Raw genomic sequence first — 19,271 nt, 5'->3', positions numbered from 1 at the left:
CCATTTCATAGAAGCAGCGACACCAGCAGCAATGTATTGGAAGCGGAGTCTATTTTTGAGCAGAAATAAATAGCCATGGGATTTACTTTTCCAGCTCTGTTCCATCCGAACAGGCGAGCGAGACGTCGCTGTTTGTCTGATGGCTTCCAGCTGTAGCTGCCGTGAGCTCAGAGCTGGAGTGGTACCTCTGCCTCAGAGAACTGGCTGCTCCCTGTTATAAATAGCAAAATATTTGTTAGTAGTGCTGTGCTAAGGTGAAGAGCTTATCAGCTCTGCAGTGTCCTTGTTAGGTTTGTGAAGCAAGTGGATAGGATACTAATTTATCTTCCTTGTTTTTAATTTTCATCATTAATATATGGCTCGTAAAATTTGGCTTGCACTGCTGCTTATCTCTACGCCCCGGGCTCCTGAGCAAATGGGATCACTGTGGGGTTGAAGCATCCAGCCTGTTCCAACGGGCTGCAGCCTGTTGGCTAATAAAAGCCAATATTGACTTATAAAATAATACCCCACTCTCCTAAACGCACGAGAAGAGAGAAGTTCACGAGTCTGGCAGAGGCATGGGAGCTCTTGATAAACACTGACTTTAAACCCAGCTGCTGGCTCCGTCGTGCCGCAGAGCCCTGGCAGGGGCTGGCTGGGTTTATCCAAGGAAAAGATCCTCTCTAGATGCAGGCGAGCAACCCGCGGCGTGTGCCCGCCCAGGGAACCGGCCCGTCGGGGCACGGCCAGCATTTGCCCACTCCTGTAATCCATTAATCAAATAATTGACTAACGGGCTGACGAGCACATGCGGACCGGTAACCCGTGGGAGGGTGGGATGCGTGTGTGTGGCTGCGCCCCGGCGGATGTGGGATCGTTTCAAAGGCACCATTTAAATCCTGGGGATGTCGTGTGCTTTTCCCTTGTGATCCCGGTCCCAGGCTGTCCCTAAGGAAGGCTGACCAAAGCTCCATGCCCAGTCCCTGCCCTGTCTCCCCCAGCCCTTTTCCCCTCCCAGAGCTCAGGCGGAGGCTTCCCAAACAGAGGTGGGCACCCCAGTGCCCGGCGGCACTGGGCATACGCGGCTGCCTCCTGCTCCCTGAGCAGATGAAGCTTTCAGAGCAGCAGGAGAGGGGTTGGTCTGCACCCCGGGGTCCTGCTCCTGCACTGGGTGGGCTCTCCCCACAGATCACTTTGGTGTTTGTGCCAACCCTGGCCCTTCTGTCCCCTTTCCTAAGCTCATAACCTCTGTCTCTGCTGCTGCTGCTGCTTCCAAGCCCACCTCATCCTGTTCTGTCCTTGCTAATCTGGATCTAGTTTAATAATTCCACTTATTAATGGAATTTTTTCCATTAATAATTAATTTCTTTCCCCTACAAAGAGACTTTCACTGTGTGTATCTGTAGAGAGTTGTCTTGTGTCTTCCCCTGGTTTTCTCCTGTTAAACTTTCCTGTCCGGTCCCGAAATTTGTTGTTTTGGTGGCTGAGTTATTCCTTTCCAAAGGGCACCGTCCTTCCAGAACCCGCAGCTCCCAGTAAGGGTGGGAAACCTCCTTGGTGCTGCTACAGCCCCAGACAGCACCAGGATCCTCCGTGTTTCGGAGATCTCTGTGGCAAAGTGGCTCAGCTGTCTGAGCAAACCCTTCCTGTGCCCATTTGTTCCTTTCGTCCTTCGTTTTGTGTTCTGTCCATCAGTATTTCCAAGTCTCATCTGATTTCAGCCCATTTCTTTGTGCCAGAGGCAGGCGTGGGCAGGAAAGGTGCTACCCCGGTGGGAGCTGATGGTGTGGGGCTTTTTCCCCGCGGCTCAGCTCCCTCTGCCCATCCTCTGCTGCTTCTTTACCCCCCCTGCCTGCCAAACATCCTCTCTCTACCCCCTTTTTTTTTTCCCACTTTAAAAATTAACTCGAGCCCCTCTCTACTTTCCAGGTACGTTTCTGGGTGAGTTTAGTGTCCCAAGCTTGGCTGGGAACTTGACAGCTTCTCCCTGAAAAAAAAACACCATGTATTTCTCGCCCTATATGTGCCCTCCAGAGAGTTTAAAACCACTTTGTTTTGTTTGTTTGTTTGTTTGTTTTTCTCTCCTGCTGATTTCAGCCCGAGGGATTACGGAAACAACTCCCAGCTTCATGTATCCCTACGGGACCTCGAGCAGTCAGATGGTGCTCAGAGGGGTGGACCTCTTGCTGGAGTGCATTGCTTCAGGAGTGTACGTACTGCTTCCCGGCCGGCAGAGATGGGGAGAGGGTGGTCCCCAGCGGGATGGTCCGGGATCGAGATGCTGAATCACCAGGGGAAATACCTCTGGCTAGGAAAAGGGATCATTCCTTCCCTTTTAACTGCTATTAACAATACTCCCATAACTGGAAGGATAAAAGCGTGGAGCGAACAGGACAGCTGAGTTTTGCAGCACTGTTAGAGAAGTGGGTGCCATCAGATACTTGCTGTCCAAGGGTAATTCCCCAACAATTTATCCTTATACTCATTTGGAAAACCTCCTGGGTGCTCCTTACCACACTGTTTAAGCTGCAGGTGAGGACGTTTGTGGTCCATGGGCCTGCAGAGTGTCCTGGGCTCGGGGACAGGCTTTGGCAGCGCTCCCGGGGTGTGCTGCCTGGTGCTGCCAGCACTCACTGCTGGACCAGCGCTCCGCATCCCTGGGCATGAGGCATGAGATGGACCCTGATCCTGGTCAGCTGGTGATGCTCAGGGTCCTGTGAAAGGAGGGTGGCCCAGCAGTCAGATCAGTCCTTCCTTCTCCCTGGTTGGGAGCGGTTCCAAGTGCGGGATTATCAACTGTTTTCTTAGGAGTCATTTTCTTGTCTTGCAAAGGCATTTATCTCCTCCCCTCTCCTTAGACCAGCGCCAGACATCATGTGGTACAAGAAAGGAGGAGAGCTCCCAGCAGGCAAAACCAAGCTGGAAAACTTTAACAAGGCTCTTCGCATCTCCAACGTCTCCGAGGAAGACTCCGGGGAGTATTTCTGCTTGGCATCGAACAAGATGGGCAGCATCCGCCACACGATCTCGGTGAGAGTGAAGGGTACGTCATCTTCACCTCGCTGTCTCTTTTACCTTCACCACCCGAAGCCGGGAAGGGATGCTCCGATTTGTCCAAGGGGGGAGCGGGGGCTTTCCGTGGGGGCTGTCTCCGTGCTGTATCCAGCCATACCTTCTTGGCCAAACGGACCCGAAGGCAGCGTGAGCTGCGATGTCAGCTGGTGCAACTCAGCAGAGCTTCGCCGACATAAACGGTGGTTTCGGGCAAAACAGGAGGATAGTGGCCAAAGAGGGGGGAAGAGGACTCTCCGCTGTCACTGCACCCACGAAAGCCCACTGGAGAGGACGGTGTTTTCATGTCTTAGCTCAGCACTGGGCAGGCAGGGGGGGGATTTTGGATGAGGTAGTACCGCTGCGTTTGTAACTGGTGCGTTGGTGTGTTTTAAAGCTGCTCCGTACTGGTTGGATGAACCCCAGAACCTCATTCTGGCCCCCGGTGAGGATGGCAGGCTGGTGTGCCGAGCCAACGGGAACCCCAAGCCTGCGATTCAGTGGCTGGTGAACGGCGAGCCGATAGAAGGTGAGCAAGGGAGAACTCGTACTCCCTTGACAGCAAACCTAGCCAAGGATCTTGTGGCTGACCCTGAGGGTCAGAGCTGCTGTCGGGGTGCCAGGCACCCCGCTGCACCTGGGCTCTGGCATCGCAGCACACAAACCACCTGCTTGTCTGAGCCAAGGCCGGCTGAACCCCGTCTTTGTAGGCTGGGGAGCTCACGTACCATGGCCTGGTTTTATCCGGGCTGAGACGGAAGGATGCGTAGTGATAGTGAGAGCCGTGTGGATTCGAGTTTAAAATTTAATTTAAGGAGTGCTCTCTGTTTTGAAGCTTCTGCCCCCAACCCGAGCCGGGAGGTGGCTGGAGACACCATTGTATTTCGAGACACCCAGATCGGCAGCAGTGCTGTGTACCAATGCAACGCGTCCAACGAGCACGGCTACCTTCTCGCCAACGCCTTTGTCAGCGTCCTGGGTAAGTACTGGTGGAAGATGAACACCCTGTGCTCAAGTTTTCCCTGCAAGAGTTCTCTATTTGCTTTCCTCTTTGTTGTTAGCTACTCTGAAGCTAATGCGCAAAGGTCCATGACCTCTGCAACCAGGCTTTGGAGCTGAAGTCTGTTGCCACGGACCTGCAAAGCCAGGCAAGGCTGAGCAAGTCCTGTTGGCACTGGGATGTAAGCTGATTCACGTAGTGAGGCTGGAAAGGGAAGGAGAGATGAGAGGGGATGGAGAAGCTCTACTGAGTCTCGAAAGCGCCAACAAGGAAGAGTGAACAAAAGAGAAGGGAGGGTGGATGACGAGACTGGAGAGGGGACAGTGGTCTGGAAACTGGTTTCTTCTCTCTCTCTTGATGGCTGTGATTTTTGCCGTTCGCAGACGTGCCTCCACGGATACTGGCCCCCCGCAATCAGCTCATCAAGGTGATTCAAAACAACAGGACCCGACTCGACTGCCCCTTCTTTGGCTCACCCATCCCAACCCTGAGATGGTAAGAGCTGCAGCACGTCCCCTGCCAGGCCAGAGGGGTGGGAAGGGGAGGTTTCCTGCTCTTTCTTCCCTTACAATAGCACTTTGTGGTGTTGTGAGGTTTAAGAATGGCCAGGGGAACACGCTGGATGGAGGAAACTACAAGGCGCACGAGAATGGGAGCTTGGAGATGAACATGGCTCGGAAGGAGGACCAGGGCATCTACACTTGCGTCGCTACCAACATCCTGGGTAAAGCAGAGGCCCAGGTTCGCCTGGAGGTCAAAGGTAGGGGCACGAAGGGCTCTGGGTCAGAGTGGTCTCCTGGATCTTCTGAAAGTTGAAGCAGAAATAATAATTTCGGTTAAGGGAGGGTTGGTTGTGTGCTCCAGCAGTGTGTCAGCAGGACAGGCACTACGTAATTTGGAGCTGGAATCCAGAAAACAAAAGAGATTCCCTTTTAATGTTGAAAAAAATCAATATACTGAAGCTGTAGAAGGGCTTGGTGTGGGTATTGAGCTGTGAGATGCCATAAGCATTGCAAAAAGAAATACAAAGTGTGTATCAGGGAACAAAACATTTTCTGAATCAAGTTTCCACTGGGGCTTTCCCTGTTCAGCAAAAATGATTGCTGACTCAGAAAACTGGGTATTTTTTAAAGGGTCAGCACGAATTAATGGCTTGTTAAATTAATTTATTTGCAAGCATTTGTATCAGAGACAGTTCACTATAGCAAGCTCGACAAACACTTGACGCACAAGCTTTTCCTTTCCAAATAACACCGCTCTTCCCGGAGTTCCTGAGCGAAGAGACAGCACTTTGGTGCCCAACGCTTTCTCTCTGACTTTGTGCAGACCCAACGAGGATTGTGAGAGGACCAGAAGATCAGGTGGTGAAGAGGGGCTCCATGCCTCGCCTCCACTGCCGCGTAAAGCACGACCCGACGCTGAAACTTATGGTCACCTGGCTGAAAGATGATGCACCCCTGTACATCGGAAACAGGTCTGTGTTTAACAGTTTCATGGATCTTCTCTCCCAGGAGCATGGGACCTTTTACAGAACGTTTCAGGAGTCACCAGGGATAATATGGACAAACATCGAGTTCCCATCTAGGCAGCGTTTGCTGTTCTTGATGCTTTCAATGTTACTACCTCCTTCCAACAGACACTGCCCAGCAATTAAAATTGACTTGTCAGTAAATCAAGACTTTGACTATAAGTTTTATTTACTTTAGGACATCTTGATAAAATGTGTGGGTGGGTTGATAAAAAGCTCCTTCAAAATCAGTGTTTATCTGCTGTGAGTGGTGGAGTTGTAATTTCCTTTCCACGGCTGACTCCCTTCTCATAAAGTGAGATCTGGCCGCGGGACACAGGCCAGCCAGAGGTCAGACTGTGTTCCTGGAAGCGTGGTTATCCCAGAGATACACCAGAGCACATTCGCTGATTCCTTAGGAAATGAGATTTCCAAGAATAACTCAACACATCCTTAGCTGATAAAACCTCCAGACCAGAGACGTCCTCCTGTTCTGTTCGGGCTTTTTTAACTGTTCTCTGATAAAACACAGGGATTTCAATCCTGCTGCCTAATGTGCTTAGGCACAGTCGTGTCATTATCGTTTCCATCCCTTTAAGGATGAAGAAAGAAGATGATGGTCTGACAATATATGGTGTGAATGAAAAGGACCAAGGGGACTACACCTGCGTAGCAAGCACGGAGCTGGACAAGGACTCGGCGAAGGCGTACCTCACCGTCCTAGGTACAGCTCTCCTGTCCTCCTGACGCACAGCCAAGTGCTTTGTTTTTAATAGAACAGACTGACTCCAAGGTCAGGCTGGAAGGGTGATCTGGGATGGCAGAATTGTCCTCTGAAGCAGAGGTGCTCAGGGAGATGCTGGCAGAGCAGTTCTGCTGCTGCAGGACTCAGCGAGGACGTGCTGCCTAATCTCTGCCTCAGACAATGGCACGGAATTGGAGTCGAAGGAAACTTGCATTTGAGACCAAAAAAAAAAAAGAAAAGTAGTTATTACATACAGCTAAAAATATCCAAATGTGGACGTCGAAGCTCTGTGAGAACAGTCTGAAATTTGCAAGTGAGATTGACTGAACATCGGGAACATGGAAACCAGGGGGTGAGGGGCCGCTCCTGGCCTCGCACGTCCCCTTTCCAGCACGGGGAGTGACAGACCTAAACCCCCTCCCCACACCCGCTCGGGTTCACTGCCAGATCCACTTGCAGAACCCGGATTTATCAGTCCCAGATCTTGCTGCGGGAGCGGGAGCGCCCCAACCTGCTGGTGCCACTGGCACGGACCCGCAGCGCCCTGCCAAAGTCAGAGCAATGGGAATCCCATATCCCTAATAACTTGACTGGGCTTGATTTATTTCCCTTCCTTTTCCCCCTAATAGCTAATTAACTCTAAAGCAGGCTGATGTTTCCCCTTTGCCGTGTACTAGGAGTATGGATAAGGTGTGCAGAGCGTGCCTGGGGGTCTCTGGGGAAGGATGTACCTCCTCTGCTCCCCAGGCAGGATCGGATCCTTCTGAAATCTGTCACTGTGTGTGTGACTTTATATTTGCCAGGTGTTCCTTTGGCCACCCAAGCTTAATGACTACACTAACACCGTTAACAACCACTGTCTTACCTTGCAGCTGTCCCTGCTAACCGTTTGAGAGAGTTACCTAAAGGTAATCATCACTAATTCATCGGGGGTATTTTATTTTGCAAATTGATTTTGGTTTGCCTTGCCAATAACGCCAACAGAAAATCCAGGTGTAGTGGCTGAAAGAGCTGGGGGTGATGCTTCCCAGCCTTTGTCCATGTTGTCCTTGAAAACCCATCCAGATGGCTGCGGGTAGAAAGGTCCCGTGCCACGTCATTTTGTGCCCACAGTGCCAATTGTTGAGCACAAGAATCACCTTACCCATACCTGGAAATGGTGAGCCCTGATGGGAGGGAAAAATATCACAGTGAATCCCTTGACCTTTACCTGGAAAGAAGTTATTGCTATTACTGCATGAGCTGGTTCTGTGCCACCATGTGGGTTGTGACAAGACAATGAAACCAGAATTGTGCCCAGAGCATTTCTAACAAGTACGTATTTTCATTGAGGCTTTGTGTCTTTTCTCTTCCAGTTGTTTGCCTTTATTTTTTGGAGAGCTGCGTGTAGTTTGTTGTAAGATCATATATCCCCCTGCTAAGCAGCTACATCGTGCTCCCACCACCAGATAACACTAGTTGTACAGGGAAAGGTCAGATTTTGAGGCAGGGCATGACTAGTACGTGAGCACGTTTGTATTAAAAAAAAATGGCACTAGCCCACCAAGAGCTGCAGGGTGTGAATCATGCCACGGAGCACATGTCCTCCCATGGGTCTGGACTACGATGGCCAGGGCTTCCCCTCCCGGGAGAAGCGATGGGAACTGGGGCTCCGAGCTTCTGGGATGATCCCAGCCTCATTTGTCTCATTACTCGGCCAACAGAACGACCTGACCAGCCCCGGGACTTGGAGCTGACAGACCTGGCCGAGAGGAGCGTGCGGCTGACGTGGATTCCCGGTGATGACAATAACAGCCCCATCACAGGTCAGCTGCTGGACCCTCTGCCCCGTGTCCCTCCCACTTTCTTCTGCATGATGGAGGGAAAACTTTCCTTGTGAGCTGAGCCCTTAACCTCACCTCTCCATCCTCTCCGCCAGACTACATCGTCCAGTTTGAGGAGGACCGGTTCCAACCTGGCACGTGGCACAACCACTCCAGGTACCCCGGGAGCGTCAACTCGGCCATCCTGAGCCTCTCTCCTTATGTCAACTACCAGTTTCGGGTGATTGCGGTGAATGACGTGGGCAGCAGCCTGCCCAGCGTGCCCTCCGAACGATACCAGACCAACGGGGCACGTGAGTACCATCCGCCCGGTCCCTCTTGCCGCGGTGACTTGACGTTGTTCCTAGCAGCTGGCCACCGCGCTCCATGTAGACTTTTCCCTCATGGTGCATGATCACAGCTCCTGTAACAGAAACAGATTTACACAGGAGAGGGAACGGGCTGGTCTGTGCATGTGCTGGGGTGTCAGTTTGTGTATCACACCCTCAAGCCTGATGTTCTGCAGAGCAGCAAAACTCAAGCAGAAAGATTTAGGTAAAGGTCACTCCAGCAGGATCTGTTGAAGGAAAGCCCAGATTCACCTTACAGAGAGGCTTTCTGAAGAAAGGCTTTCATCCTTTCTGACCACAGGAAGCTCAGAAGTCTCTTGGAAAATTAGACTCAAGTGTAAACTGCCCACAAGCAAAAGGCATTTTGTTCCAAAACTGCTAATTCCTTGTCCACGGCTAGAGCTGGCCAGGAGCCCAGATCAATGCCGGAGTGAAGCGTGCTCCCATCCACGACCAAGATGGGTCTTCAGTTTGTGTGCCCAGTGCTTTGTACGTCGTAGAATACTTGGGAAAATTCATATGAGGAATTCGTAGCAGCTTAGTAGCTTTGCTGCATTTCTTCATTTAACCATTGCAGGGCTACTTCTGCAATATCTGCTGGCATCTAGTGTTGGCTTGCGACATTACTCGTTGCAGATTTCAAAAGCGTCAGACTCAGCTCCTGGGGTTGCTTCACAATGGCTGTCTGTCAAAGATTTAGGACGTTTTGGGGAAAAAAAAAAAAAAAAAAAGGGCTCCTAAATAAATGGCCTGGTTTTCAAGAGTGCCAAGAGTCTCATGTTCCATTAACCTGAATGGGAACTTCTGGAAAAATCAGGCCATTAACTTCTGTCTTGGAAGTACTTTTGGCTTTCACAGTAAAAGTTTTTTAACCACTCAAATGGTCATTTTTTTCAACATTAAAAACTGATTTTTTTTTTTCTCCCCCTCACAATGTGAATTTCAGGTCCTGAAATTAACCCAACAGGAGTTCAAGGTGCAGGGACCCAAAAAAACAACATGGAGATAACCTGGACGGTGAGTTGTTCTTTGATGCTTGACAGCCACCCAGCGTCTTACCATTATGGCCACAGATCCAGAAAACTCAGCACCTCTAGCAGGTGTGATGTACCACACAGAATACCATAACCTTAGTGATCAAAAAGGAAATAAAAAGCAGAAGATGCATCTACAAGAGAGGCCACTGCTAGTGCCTAGAAGAAGGTTTGTGGTAAAAAGAGTAATTTGCAACAGTCTAAGCCAAAGAAAAGATGCTGGATCGCAGGTACAGGTTAGGGAGGATGCTCAGAGCCTGATTCCTTAAGCAGTATGTGGGGCTTACAGACCAGCTCTTGCTTTTCTTCATGGACCAGCAGGTGTCATCCACAAATAAGCCACCATCTGTAAGGAGGCTAGAAATTGCAGCAGGAGTATGGACTGGAATAAAGATGTAGTTCTTGGTCCTGCCTTAGATCTAGAGGGCAAGGACTAGGTATGTGTCTCTCTGGGAACAAAAGTATTGACCTCCTTTGAGATTTGCTGATGGAGCATGAAATAAGAACCAGCTGCTGAACAGAACTTTTTGGTGCTCCACAGCAGAGAAATCCAGTTGCTTTTTCTCCTTCTCACTTTATTTTCTGTTTTGGTCCATGAAGCCTCTGAATGCAACTCAAGCTTATGGGCCCAACCTCAGGTACATCGTGAGATGGAGGCGAAGGGACCCCCGAGGGAGCTGGTACAATGAGACAGTGAAGGCACCCAGGCATGTCGTCTGGAACACACCCATCTACGTACCCTACGAGATCAAAGTGCAGGCAGAGAACGACTTTGGTAGAGCACCGGAGCCTGACACCTTCATCGGCTATTCAGGGGAAGATTGTGAGTACTTTCTCAGCCAGAGATTGTAAGTGTTTCAGGGCAGGATCCCACCCAAGGTCAGTGGGTTGGCACCTGTGCCCAGGACATGTTAATAGCACGGCTTGATTTGGCACAAAAATCCGGTTCCAGGCATTGGAAGAAAGAGGTTTGGCCATTAGATTCTGGTCTGGGCTCTGCCTGCATGACCCAAGTCACTTAGCCTCTCCCTTGCCCTCTACAATACCCAGATAACACTTTGAGTGTGGAAGACACTTAAGATGAACTCTGGCTGCATTCCAATAAACCACATTAAATTTTTCACCCTCGACATCGTAGAGCACTGAGTTCATCTCAGCTGAGAGGTGCTACGAATGGCCAAAAGGCTCTTGGTTCATCCTGGACCGGATTCTTGTGCCTCCCTGATAAGGCCCCAGCTTGGGCTCCTGTTTGCAGCACACCCTTGGCACAGCTTATCTTTCTTTAAAACGCTCCACCTGGTCATGCAGAACGGCGACCAGCTTGATTAACTCTCTTTTCACCTTCTTTCTGGGCAACTGGTGTCACCTTCTGTGCCTGTAGCATCCAAAACTCTGAACTACGATTATCCTTACCCTGTTAGGATAATGTGGTTTGCTGCCAACAGCTTTATTTTTAAAGAACTCTGTATTAGTTCCTTGCACTGCAGCATCAGTGGGGGTCCCTGGCTGGGTGACTTTGGGCTTACCAAGAAGGAAGGTAGATAAGCCAGCTAACCATCCGTGATGCTGGGCTTGAAGTCAAGGGGACACAAACAGGGCACAGCAATTTCAAGAAAATCTGCAATCTTGGTGCTGAGATAGCACACACGACACGTCCTCCGACCGGGCATCCTCTCCCAGAGGAGACAGGGCAACGGGAAGGAAAATGAGCAGAAACGGTGGGAGTCAGGGTAAGAGCTGAGCACTGGGAGCAAAGCTGGACCGAGCTGAGAGGCTGCTGCTGGAAAAGCCCTGCAAGCACCCAACTGCACCACCACCTCTGCATCACCTGTCTGAGGGTTTTTTTCCAGTTTCAGTTGAAAACTTGTGCAATAATTTTGAATTTTGGGAGATTCTGAATAACCCTGCACGTGAGTGCTTTACATGGAGGTAAACCAAGGAGACCACAGCTCCACTATCACATATATTTGTATTCCAGATACAAATGTGCTCCTGCCTGTATCCCGAGGGGTGGGACAAGGTAAAAAAACAAAACCAAACTAGTGCCTGCCCTGTGATGCCTGAATCTCTTCACAAATAGCTGCAGATTTCTACACACAAGCAGGTGACCTGTAAAGAGGAGGTAAAAAACCCAACTGGATCAACAGCAGGTTCTGGCCAAATTCAGATTGATGGATGTGGAAAGACCAGGCAGTTTTGTGGCCCTGGGGTCTAACAGTGGCCCCGGGAGGGGTGTGGATTTGCTGGTACCCCGCACTGGGAGTGGGAGGTGAGCCAGACCCCCCTTCCTTGCTAACAAGATCTTCTGTTAACTGGATCACGGGTACTCTCATGACAGCTAGTGGAGTGAAATATGTTGTGTTTTGGGTTTTTTTCCCTCCTTCCTGTGGAAGCGCTGCTGAAAACACAATAGTCAGCTTTTAAAGCATGAACGTGTCAGGGAGAAAGTGAGGGGGGACACCAGGAAGTGACACTGGGACACAGCTGGGAATTGGGCTGTGGCTGCTGTTGTATTTTATCAAGTCTGGAAATGCCCAGAAATTGAATTTAAGGAGGGAGAAAAGGAGATATTATCCACATGGAAACACTGCCAGCAGACAGGGCTGTCAGCAGAGGGCATTGCCGGCACGCGGGGCTGCCGCTCGCCCCATTTGCGATGGGAAAGCTGTGGCGAGGGGGGCTGGAGAGGCGTCTGTCCATCCATCCATCTGTCTGTCTGACCTCCAGGGTACCGCCGGGTACCTAACGTACACTCTGCTTTATCCCTGAACGCTCAGATCCCAAGGCTGCGCCTACGGATGTTAGGATAAGAGTTTTAAACAGCACTGCCGTTGCTCTGACCTGGACCCGAGTGCACCTGGACACCATCCAGGGACAGCTCAAGGAGTACAGAGTGAGCAAAACCGAGTCTCTTCGGCACTGACTATTAACATGGCTAACCTTCTCACCAGCCCAGGTGGCCCCAGTGATGGAGCTGCCTGCGATGGGGATGACAGAAAACTCCTCTGGCCATCAGGACCCTTTTGCCACGGCTGGGTGCAGACCGCGGGGGCTGAGCGCTCAGCTCTGGAGCAGCACCAGAAGTGATGTGCCTCAGTTTGCTCTTTGTGGTACCTGGATGGGGCCGGGGACACCTCCCATTGCTCCCCCAGGGCTTGGTGCTGGGGGATCTGACAGGATCCAGGGTGCTCAGACAAAGCAAGCGGGGCTGTCCTTGTGCACCCAGAGAGGGGCTCGAGGTGGTCCTGCCCATGCAGCGAGGTGTCCAGGCTGGCTGGCTCTGGAGGGAATGACCTCAGATAGCTACAACTAAACTAGTTTTCATGTCATCCCCAAAGTACCTACTTCGTCTTTTAATGAACACCAACCCCTTCAAAGCCTAAACCCAGTGGTTCGCACTAACCAGCAACCAAAGACAGCGACGGGTCCTGTTTGTTCATTTACTGCTAAGGTAAAATACTGGTGTTTGTGTACAGAGGACAGACCCTGTTCAAAACAAGCAAAAGTCTGGACAGAGCCCCTTCTATCAGATCTTAAGACGTTACCAAAAGCGTGTGTCCTGCAAACAGTTATGACATTTCAAATCCAATAATCTGCTGGGCATAAAGCCAGCTCCCTGCGTACTGCTTTCATATTTCTTTTTTTCCTGCCTCTGCTCTGTCATTCTGGTCTATTTTCTGAATGAATCTTATTTCTGCATGAAATAAGATTTAGAGTCGGGGCTTTGAATGGGAGACTTTCCAAGTTCAGACTTTCCTTTGTGCCTGGACGTGTCGCACCTCTCCCTGTACATCGCTATGGCACTAACTGGGTAGAAAGGGAGAGGCACCTTATGCCTAGTGCTCGGGAGCCAGAAACAGCAATTTATAGTTTGAGATTAGCTGGTTTTTAGCTCTGTGACCTTTGGTGAGCACTTAACCCCTTGCCTCAGCCTCTTCCTCGGGTAACACCACTGACCTGCCTCGCTGGGGGGACGTGGAGCTTCATTAATTGCCCTAAAAGGGCTCCTGCAGCTGAGAGCTGGTCTTTGGAAAGGCAGAGTTTTGCTATGCTTTGTTAATGAAAAACCAATCACACTTAAATGGAAAAGCTTCACTTGCCATGCATGTTTCTTGAAGGCCTATTTCTGGAGAGACAGTAGTTTGCTGAAGAACCTGTGGGTCTCCAAAAAACGGCAGTATGTGAGTTTTCCTGGAGACCGAAACCGGGGCATAGTGTCCCGGCTGTTTCCTTACAGCAACTACAAGCTTGAGATGGTTGTAACCAACGGGAGAGGAGATGGGCCACGCAGTGAAGTTAAGGAGTTCCCCACTCCAGAAGGAGGTAGGTTCCCAGGGGGGGCTGTGCAGGCACCCGTCCCTCGGGCGCACTGGGAGAGGTTTGGGTGGGCTCAGCTCTGCAGAGCGGACCGGGAGCTGCGTCCCCCACGATGCTGCTGGGAAGATGTGCTAGGGATGAGTTTTAGCCGAGCCCGGGCAGCATCTTCTGGGCAGCATCACCGTCACACGGCACTGCCGTACGCCTTCGTCACCGCGGGGCAGGCGGCACCTCCGCAGCTACGCCCAGCGCTAACGGCTGGCACTGTTTCATCAATCTAAAAATGCCCTTCGGGTACTTTGAACACATCAGCAAGTGTCTTTTTGGCTGAACAAGAGAAATGTTTGCACAGCACCGTGCCCTTGGTTTGCTGCCTGACGTGCAGATGCCACCGCACCTCCCCGTGAAACGGCAGTCGATGTATTCATCTCGCCCAGTGAAAGGCAGTAAAATCTGTAAGACCTGAGTACTTCTGTTCTGAAAGGATGTTACTAATACCCCTGTCAGGCTTTTGAGGCAAGAGCGCCTCGTTCTTCTGTTCAAAGAGCTTGTAGCAAGGATGGACTTGAGATTAGACAGATCTTAGAACCTAGAACAGGTTGCCCAGAGAGGTGGTGGATGCTCCATCCCTGGAGACGTTCAAGGCCAGGTTGGACGAGGCCCTGAGCAACCTGATCTAGTTGGAGATATCCCTGTTCCTTGCAGGGGGGTTGGACTAGATGACCTTTGAAGGTCTCTTCCAGCCCTAACCATTCTATGATTCTATGATTTTAATTTTCTTGCTGTCACGACCTATTTATAGACACACCAATAACTTTCTGTTGGAGCTGCACTTTCAGGGGCTGGCAGTGAGTCTTCCTATAGCACAGATGGTTTTTGGCACGGTATGTTACGAAAACAGTAGAGCCTGGAAACAAATCCTGTCTCAACTAACACAAAGTGCTACGGGGTCTTCCTCTTCATCCCATTCCTGCTGTACAAGAACAGCATCTCTCAGTCCTGCCTCTTTCTTCCTTAACATTTTCTTAGATGCTGTCACTGTTTTCTAAGGGTTTTCAATTGACCAGCCACAATTAATGGTGTTTGAAAAGAAAGGACTCTGTTTGCATGGTTGCAAACATTGTGGTTTTGCAATCAAGTGCATTTGATTGAGCTGTTTACTGTGTGCTGGAGGCACCGAGCATTTGGGGCAGATATATGCATTTGGGGCAGATACATGCATACGTGGGTGGCATTGATTGAAACAATTATAGCAGATTATACTCTTGTCATAAGTAAACTGCTAATTTGGGTTTTTTCCTATACCACTAAGCGATTTTATTGGCTATATATTGATGTTTAGGAGATTGAGTGATATTCTGCAAAACTTCTGTTTAAAAAAATAAATCAATAACCTCTTGGATCAGAGCACCAAGTTTTTTCCCCAGTTAAGACACTACAACTATGAGTAAACCAGGAGTATAATTTAATTCAAGAATGTATAATGCTTTCCTTCCTTTACTAGCTTTGAATAAGCAGCCGTAAAGGCAGACATTCCTCAGGGTAAGGACTGCTGTGTTCGTGCACCAGCTCCCTGTTACAGGTCTCCAGGCATTAATAACACCAAGCAGCTTCGTGCTAAGAGAAGCTGCCATACTATTTTTCACCGTTCCAACAGACAAATAGATGAGATGGACATGAGCCCCTGGATGGGGGCTGTAAACAAGACCAGTAAAGTATGTGTACGACATACAGAAGTGGGACTCGAACTGTGCCACGGCTCCGCTTCACGGCTGTAGCATCTGTTGCGGGTGCCTCCCCGAGCTGAGCTGGGCGAGTGCAGGGTGGCAGCACGGGCACGGGGCTGCCAGGGCTGGGCTTGCATGCGGAGCTGCTCTGGGTTCTGCTCCCTGCACACACACTGCTGAAACCCCTGGGCTGGCGCATGGTTTCTGGCACAGAATCAATCGGTTTCTGACCTTTAGTGTGTGTGTTTATGAGTGTCTTGAGTGCATCAGTCAGCCTGCGCTGTACGCAGTATTGTGAGGTATGTTATCTTGTGCGTTTTTTTCTTCTTTCCCTCTCCTTCCTGGTCCCATCCTCCTCCCAAGTGCCCAGCTCCCCCAGGTATTTAAGAATCCGACAGCCAAATCTGGAAAGCATCAATCTGGAGTGGGATCACCCAGAGCATCCCAACGGAGTCCTCACAGGATACAACCTTAGATACCAAGCCTGTACGTTCCATATGTTGTTACCTTCTTAGTGGTAATAATTGAGTCATTAAGTATTTTCCTTGCTGCTAATTACCCCCTCACCTAGCACAGAAAGCTCTCCATACGGAACCGGAGGCTTTCATCACAAGGTGAGACACAGTGGTGGTGGAGAGGAGTCCTGGAGCAGCGCTGGGCAGCTGCAGCTAACTGGGGAGGGTGTGGGTGCTCAGTACTTCTCCAGACTCAACCTCTGAAGGGAAATAAGTTTGATCTCCAATTTAGAAAGACCTTTAAGCGTGGTCTGAGTAGTGCTCACTCGAGCACAAGCTCCCAGCTGTATAAGAGATGCTGCCTGGAGCGCAGCTCTGCAGAGCCCAGCACCGTGCCTGGGGCAGTACAGCCTTCTCCGAGAGCCTGGCACCTGTGCTGTGCCCTTCCTTGACCACCTGTACAACCCTGGCTGTCCACACTAGCAGGTTCCCCAGCCAGTAAGTCACCAGCTGCCCTAGATGAAGTGTATTTAACAGCACCTATAGCTCCGAGCACACGCAGCCCCGCAACGACTTCCAGTGCCAGGGGAGAGGTGTCGGGGTGGGCAGCACAGCGTGTTTCTGAAACAAGGCTGAAGCCACCACGACCTGCCTTTCCTCCCCAGTTAACGGATCCAAAACGGGCCGAACCCTGGTAGAGAACTTCTCTCCCAATCAGACAAGGTTCACCCTGCAGAGGACAGACCCCATCTCGCGTTACCGCTTCTTCCTGCGTGCACGGACTCAGGTGGGAGAAGGAGAAACCTTAGTGGAGGAGTCGCCAGCCTTGCTGAACGAAGGTATGTGCAGCAGCAACAGCTTCTGGCTTTGCTGCAGGGTTAGGGGGGTGATGGTACACGTGTCAGCTAAAAACTGTGGGTCAGAGAGTCGTGTGGTCCACAGAGCAACCAGTACCAGATAGTAACTAGTCCTTAGCTACTGTCTACTGCAGAGACAGTCAGATGACTGACCAGAACCAAATACTGCAGCAAAATGTGCAGAGGTGACTGGGGGGGACCGTCCTGTGCTCTCAGGAACTCTTGCTGACCCCCAGCAATGAGCATTCCTCACGTGCCCCCGGAGCAGGAGAGCGGCTTGCTCTCCTCTTGCAAAAGGTGAAGCTCCAATCTGCCCCTCTGCAGTCTCTGTAAGAGCTAAAAAGGGGCAGACATGGGTGATTTTTTTACGTGGCTCGAAGGAGGTGAGCAGCTGCATCCTTGGGGCCGTGAATCCCACGCAGGGGCTTCCGGGGCCACTTTCCTGTCACCCATAACCTGATCCTCCAGAGCAACGCCCCAACTCCCAGATTCATAATAAAATAAAATGCCCATTGTGGGACATTCATCAAACTAAGTGAAAGTTCAGGAGCCCTGAGGGAACTGGGGCAGACAAAAGCTGGCTCTTTCCTTTCCTTTGCATTTGCTAAAAGACCTATGATTTGGTTAGTGCGCTGATTTAATGGGGTTTTTGTCTCCTTTCCTCCATCTCCCCCTCCCCAACTAATGGCTCTGAGTAGGAAAAGTAATTCCTACTGATGACCCAGTGGAAATGAAATGCTGCCTGACACCTCTTAGGTGGGCTCCAGCATCACTAATTGATATGGCAGGATGGGAGATGGGGCTGCATATGCTATGGGAAAAATAATCAGCTAAGTTACACCCTGGCTAACGTGAGAGGGGGCATGTCATTGCTTTAAAAAGGAGCTTTGCTGAACAAACTGCTAGAGCACAGAGATTGGATTGAAGTTGTCAGTGCTGATAGTCAACAGCTCTCGTCGTTTCATACACATTCGCTTTACTGGGTTTGTTTCTATATGCTGATAACAGCGACTGTTAGCAGAGCACAGCTCAATAATAACCATAACCAACTGCTGGTTTATATTGCTTAATGCTTCGTACCAGGCACCTACAGGTCCAGTGTAGTCCGGGGTGCCCAGGTAAGGTCCCTTGTCTGCGGGGGCAGCGGTGCTGCCACTTAGCAAAAGGACAAAGCGTTGGCCGTGAAGCAGTGAGAAAAAATCGAAGAGGTTTACAGGCTGAAGTTACAAAAATAGGGCAAAGTTTGACCTCAAAACATGAGACAACACCACACAGGCGAGTTCTGTTAATGACAGGCCTGTAGGTACAATTAGCAGCTCTAAGTGCCCACTTTGGTTCGAAGGTACCGGCTCTAAAGCTATGTGAAAGACAAGTTTGGAATTGAAAAAAAAAGGCAGATTAAGAAAATTAAACCCATTAATGCATTCAGAGGTTGTTTTCTGCTGGCCAGACTCATCCTCCTGAGAAGTTTAAATAAAATACATCTCTCTGATGTTCTGCTCCAACCCACACAAGGAGCGCTGACGTTAGAATTCCACAAGAAAAAACTAAGGTGAAACTCAAGAGTGTCAAAACGGGTCCTTGCTGGGATTAGATATAAGCACCTTGCTTAAGCACTTTGCTTAATGGACACCACTGGCATCTCTGCTGCGGGGCTGGTGTGTGTTTAACTGGCACCCTCCACCTCCAAGGGGACGTCCCCGCTCCCTCTGCCCTGTGCGAGCGGCATTGACGCGCAGGAGGGTGATGGGTTGTAGCTAATGCATTTATTCCCTCTCTCTCAAGTCTCTGCTGACTGTGTGCAAGTGGTCCCCAGTCTCTTGTTGGTGTGTTGTGGTTGTTTTATATATTCCTCTGTTTTCTCTTCCCTTCTCTTCTATGCTCTCCTCGTATTCCCCTCTCTATCCTTGGCGCTGCCCTCTGAAGCCACGCCAACCCCAGGTACCGTACCAGCCGGAGGAGGTAACAGGCATGGGGCAAGGCTCACTCGCTCGGTGTGCTGGCAATTAAGCATGCACTCCATTAACCCTTTCAATGGGAAAGTGAAGTGTCAGGAGTCTAAATTGGACATACAAAACGAGGGCAGGTAACATGATGCCCCACAGGCAGCAGGGACTAGGGCAGGCTCTGCGGCGGGGTCTGCAAAGGCTCAACTGTCCCTGAGTGGGGCTTTGCAGCCTCCCAGCTGCCTAACGATGGCCAAACCCACCAAACACTGCAGCTGCCACAGGTTACAAGCAAAAATGAGAGTCAAGTTGCCCTATTAAAGAGGTTTTTAACCCTGGATCTGTACAAAGCCCTCTCCCTTTTCAAGCCTCAACATCCCTGCCCTGCAAAATATAGAATGTTTACCAGCCCCCACCCCCAACTCAGTGGAGCCTGCCTGTGCTCTGCCCTGCAGTATTTGAGCTGCATTTTTACATCTGACACCCTGCAAATCTTGC

The 19,271-nt window shown here is 50.4% G+C and overlaps 1 protein-coding gene across 12 annotated transcripts in view; it reads left to right on the top strand.

Annotated features, from left to right (window-relative positions):
- The window catches only part of NFASC (neurofascin), a 52,674-nt gene that overhangs the window by 10,892 nt on the left and 22,511 nt on the right, over nt 1-19,271 (top strand). For 3 of the 12 annotated variants that reach the window (XM_086627272.1, XM_086627271.1, XM_086627279.1), the window contains 18 exons: nt 2,080-2,191; nt 2,841-3,025; nt 3,431-3,562; nt 3,869-4,012; nt 4,417-4,528; nt 4,627-4,793; nt 5,360-5,507; nt 6,140-6,264; nt 7,158-7,193; nt 7,989-8,090; nt 8,204-8,401; nt 9,384-9,454; nt 10,072-10,294; nt 12,249-12,364; nt 13,590-13,794; nt 15,879-16,001; nt 16,636-16,809; nt 18,754-18,768. In XM_086627272.1, the coding sequence (XP_086483398.1) occupies nt 2,080-2,191; nt 2,841-3,025; nt 3,431-3,562; nt 3,869-4,012; nt 4,417-4,528; nt 4,627-4,793; nt 5,360-5,507; nt 6,140-6,264; nt 7,158-7,193; nt 7,989-8,090; nt 8,204-8,401; nt 9,384-9,454; nt 10,072-10,294; nt 12,249-12,364; nt 13,590-13,794; nt 15,879-16,001; nt 16,636-16,809; nt 18,754-18,768 (2,388 nt within the window). Of the gene's footprint in view, nt 1-2,079; nt 2,192-2,840; nt 3,026-3,430; nt 3,563-3,868; nt 4,013-4,416; nt 4,529-4,626; nt 4,794-5,359; nt 5,508-6,139; nt 6,265-7,157; nt 7,194-7,988; nt 8,091-8,203; nt 8,402-9,383; nt 9,455-10,071; nt 10,295-12,248; nt 12,365-13,589; nt 13,795-15,878; nt 16,002-16,635; nt 16,810-18,753; nt 18,790-19,271 lie in introns of all 12 variants that reach the window. The other 9 variants (XM_086627277.1, XM_086627276.1, XM_086627273.1 and 6 more) reach the window with 6 other exon arrangements.

This window comes from Tauraco erythrolophus, chromosome 27 (genome assembly GCF_009769465.1).
Source record: "Tauraco erythrolophus isolate bTauEry1 chromosome 27, bTauEry1.pri, whole genome shotgun sequence".
Taxonomy (NCBI): Eukaryota; Metazoa; Chordata; class Aves; order Musophagiformes; family Musophagidae; genus Tauraco; species Tauraco erythrolophus.
This window is presented reverse-complemented; position numbering and strand designations above follow the sequence as displayed.